Consider the following 3,565-nt stretch of genomic DNA (forward strand, 5'->3'; position numbering starts at 1 on the left):
GGGAATATTTCTAGAAAGTCCATTCCAACTTGTGGTACCATGAAGAGGCAAGAATCCAGCCAATGGAAACTGTGTGCAGTTGGTCAAATTAAATTGCCAATATTTGAAGAGGTTCCAGGATGACCCTAGATTGGGTAAGTCATCTGCTATTCTGGGGGAAGTAATGTTTTGGCAAGAAAAAGAATAGTTAAAATTTGACTTGAATATTAAAAGCATAAAGGCACAGTATTTGGAAGAGACACAAATAAGGAAAATCATATTATTGAATAAAAGTACAGAAGCAACGGAGAGAGAGATACAAGATCTTTTCTTGACTAAAATATGGAAAGTAAATCAAGGGCTTAGCATGGAGAACATTCAGGATGTGGGCAATAAATTCTTGTGGGGAAGGGATTCATATTAGTATGAAGAATTGGCAATCATGGAATGGGTCAAATTAAAACAAAATGCAGATACCGTGACTTTGGGTCTCTTGTGTTGAATATACTGGGAGAAAGATTTCAGAGGTAGAGAGGACTAAGGAGAGATGGAGATGTCATGAGAAAGTTGGGGCCAACCTGGGGACTGTGGAAAGGAAAAGAAAGGAGTGGCATAGAATAGAGAAGGGATTGCTTGTTGGAGATAGATGGCTGTAGGGAAAGAGATTGAGGCTTGCATTTATGGTGCGTCACCATCACACAGGGGATTGTCAAGAGTCCTGCAGGTTAGGTTATTGATATTAGTTGTATCAGTGCAAACACCCATTTGCCCAGGGGTCTTCTTGTCCCCTGTGCCTCAGGCAGCCTCTAGGTCCCAGCACTTTACCTTTAAAACCCTTTTCAGTTTAGGGCTGCTCAGCATCCGTGAAGTCAAATGAATAGAGACCAGAGCGCAGATGATAGCTTCCCAGGCCCAGAACCAGGACCCCTTATTAAAAAGGACACCCCACATGGAGATTATTAGGGTCAGAAAATAAGAGGTGAAGAAAATGAGGAAGACAGCAAGAGACCTCAGGGCAGTAGAGTGAGCTTTCAGGCTGGAGAGTGGCTGGTGTGATGATCTTTCATCTGCCTCAGGTGTTGGAATAATAAGGCCATGAGCAAGACGGTGGAGGCCAGGAACAGGAGGAAAGGAATAATCAACACAACCACTTGTGACACATGGAAGAATCCCACAGGAATATCTCAAGTCTCTCAGTCATGGTGCTGTTTCTAGGGAAATGCGTCATGGAGATTAGTTGAATCTTGCTGTAATGCCCAACAGCTGCAAAGATGATAGACACACAAGAAGTCAGCAGAGAACCCAGCAACAGCCAAGGAACCAACCTCACAATTCTCCACTTCAGCCAGAAGATGGGGTGGCTGAAGGAGGAGACTTTGACACAGTAGAAGACAGCAAACATGCTGGTCAACCAGAATGAAAGAATGTTAGTAAATTCCCAGACGATACTGAAGTACCAAAATTCGTAACTAGGGTAGAAGTGGGAGCAAAAGTTGTACAGCATTGATGACCACAGTTGACAGAAGCAGCAGACACCCAGGCCGGTGAGAATCATTTCCACAGGTGATAGCCTTTGGAAACTTACCCACTCTGTGCCCAGCACTACAACAGTTAAGCTGCTCTGCATAATTATTGTCAAGAGCTTGAGCATATAGATGATCATGAAGAAGACAGAGTTGGATGGTTATCATCCTTCTATTCCAAAGAAACTTCCTGGGCACAGACTCAGAATCTCTGCAACAATTTCCAGGTAGGGACCAGATTCCTGGCCCCACTAGTGTTTCACACAAGAAAATATCTCCCTCTGGATGCAAATTTTTCTGGGCTTATTTTTGACTTTCCCATTTTCCTATCTGCAGGATTTGCTTATGCTTTGCCTGCTGGTTTGTTATCAGGCCTGGATGCAGGGAAATGTGGTTTGAGTGTGGATTCTTGCTCCTGAGGTGATTTGATTATTCCCATAAAAAGCACCCCTAGGGCTTCCCTGGTGGTGCAGTGGTTGAGAGTCCGCCTGCCGATGCAGGACACGGGTTCGTGCCCCGGTCCGGGAAGATTCCACATGCCGCGGAGCGGCTGGGCCCATGAGCCATGGCTGCTGAGCCTGTGCGTCCGGAGCCTGTGCTCCTCAACGGGAGAGGCCACAACAGTGAGAGGCCCGCGTACCGCAAAAAAAAAAAAGCATCCGTATTTCATAACCATGCTGTTTATTTCTTCTTTATCTGCCTGAGGTGTCTTTAGCTTATTTCCCCATCTTTTAAATAGAATATCCTCAGTCTTTTAACCTAAAGTTTGAAACACAGGATAGATAAATCCTTCGCTGTCCATTCACATCCTGGGTAACATTTCTGCTCATTGAGTGCTGTAACAATGTCAACTTCAGAAACCGTGTGTCCCCAGCTTCTACAGCAGCTGGGCGTGGATGCTACAATCAAAGTTTGAATGCATAGAAAAAACAATAAAGAAAATCTTTGCTTTGAGATTCCACCCACAAAATTGCTGGAAGCTGAGACCTTCAAGTGTCCTCATCCAAGACGGGCCACTTTCTTTACTGCCCATTGAATTTCTAAACTCAGAGAAATCACTGCACGGTGCCCCCAGTACTCTCCCTACAATTGAGGTGTGGCCTCCCTGGCTGTTGTTCTGCCGATTCCTGTGCCTTGAGCTCATGCTTTACATATGTTTGGGAAATGTTCTTGTTCCATTATCATCACCAGTTTTTTCCCCCTTACATGGCGAGGCTCTGTTTGTCACTGCTCCCATTGCTCAAGATGAATTGAAAGAGGGCCCTCTTACCACTAGTAAAACCATTTTGAAGCATGGGGTCTACTGAATAGAGAAGCGTAGAAGCCTTGCTCTCTTTATTTGTTTGTTTATGTATTATTGTCTTCAAGCTTTCCCTTCTCTAACCAGCCTGTGGAGACAAAGGTAATCGCTGTTGATGGTAACTTCGATGTCCCTGGCCCTGCTGTAATCTGGTTCTGTAAAGTTGTAGCTCTCTGTCAAGTTCCCACTAGGTATTTCTGGAAGTGTCTTATGAGGGCTCGCAAGCAAGTCTGACCCCAGTGGATGTGGAATGGGCGGATCCGTCAGGCACCTGCTGAGGATAGGCACTTGGCAGCTGCTTCCCTGTCAAGCTGTGTAGCCTGGCCTGGGCTGCACCGTCCCGTCTGTGCTCTTGCTGCTCAAAGCTCCACCCCATAGGCCCTGAGGCTGAGCTGAGCAGCCAGATGTCTGTGGGGAAGCAGCTGAGTATTCACACTCTGAGCTGTTTGAGGAAACTTGGAAGCTTAACCCTTAGTCCTTCTATTCTTTGTAATCTCACTAGAGGCAAATTTGATGTGCAGTTGCCCAAACAACTACAATAGCACCCTCTTGAAGCAAGCCCTTTTTCTGTCTCGATTCTGGGACCACAGTTCCAAGTATCCAATGTCACTGGTGTGGAAGTGAATGTGTGGTGGTGTGTGGTACCTTGGAATATGAAGATGGTAATTGAAAGCCTCAGAGACACAAAGATCCCTATAAGCAGGACGCGTGTGATTTTGTAGACTTTCAATGCTGTTTTAGACAAGGGACAAACTGCACATTA

General features: G+C 45.5%; 1 protein-coding gene across 1 annotated transcript; it reads right to left on the bottom strand.

The window, feature by feature from the left end:
• Nucleotides 1–774: 774 nt before the first annotated feature.
• Nucleotides 775–1,691, bottom strand: TAS2R16 (taste 2 receptor member 16; the record flags this gene model as incomplete). The annotated part of the gene is given in 4 exon segments (XM_079931670.1): nt 775–1,028; nt 1,031–1,141; nt 1,144–1,655; nt 1,657–1,691. Coding segments are annotated over 4 exon segments (891 nt in total). The 5' UTR covers nt 1,671–1,691.
• Between the last annotated feature and the right edge of the window lie 1,874 nt (nt 1,692–3,565).

This window comes from Stenella coeruleoalba (assembly GCF_951394435.1).
Source record: "Stenella coeruleoalba genome assembly, chromosome: 9".
In the NCBI taxonomy this organism is placed as follows: domain Eukaryota; kingdom Metazoa; phylum Chordata; class Mammalia; order Artiodactyla; family Delphinidae; genus Stenella; species Stenella coeruleoalba.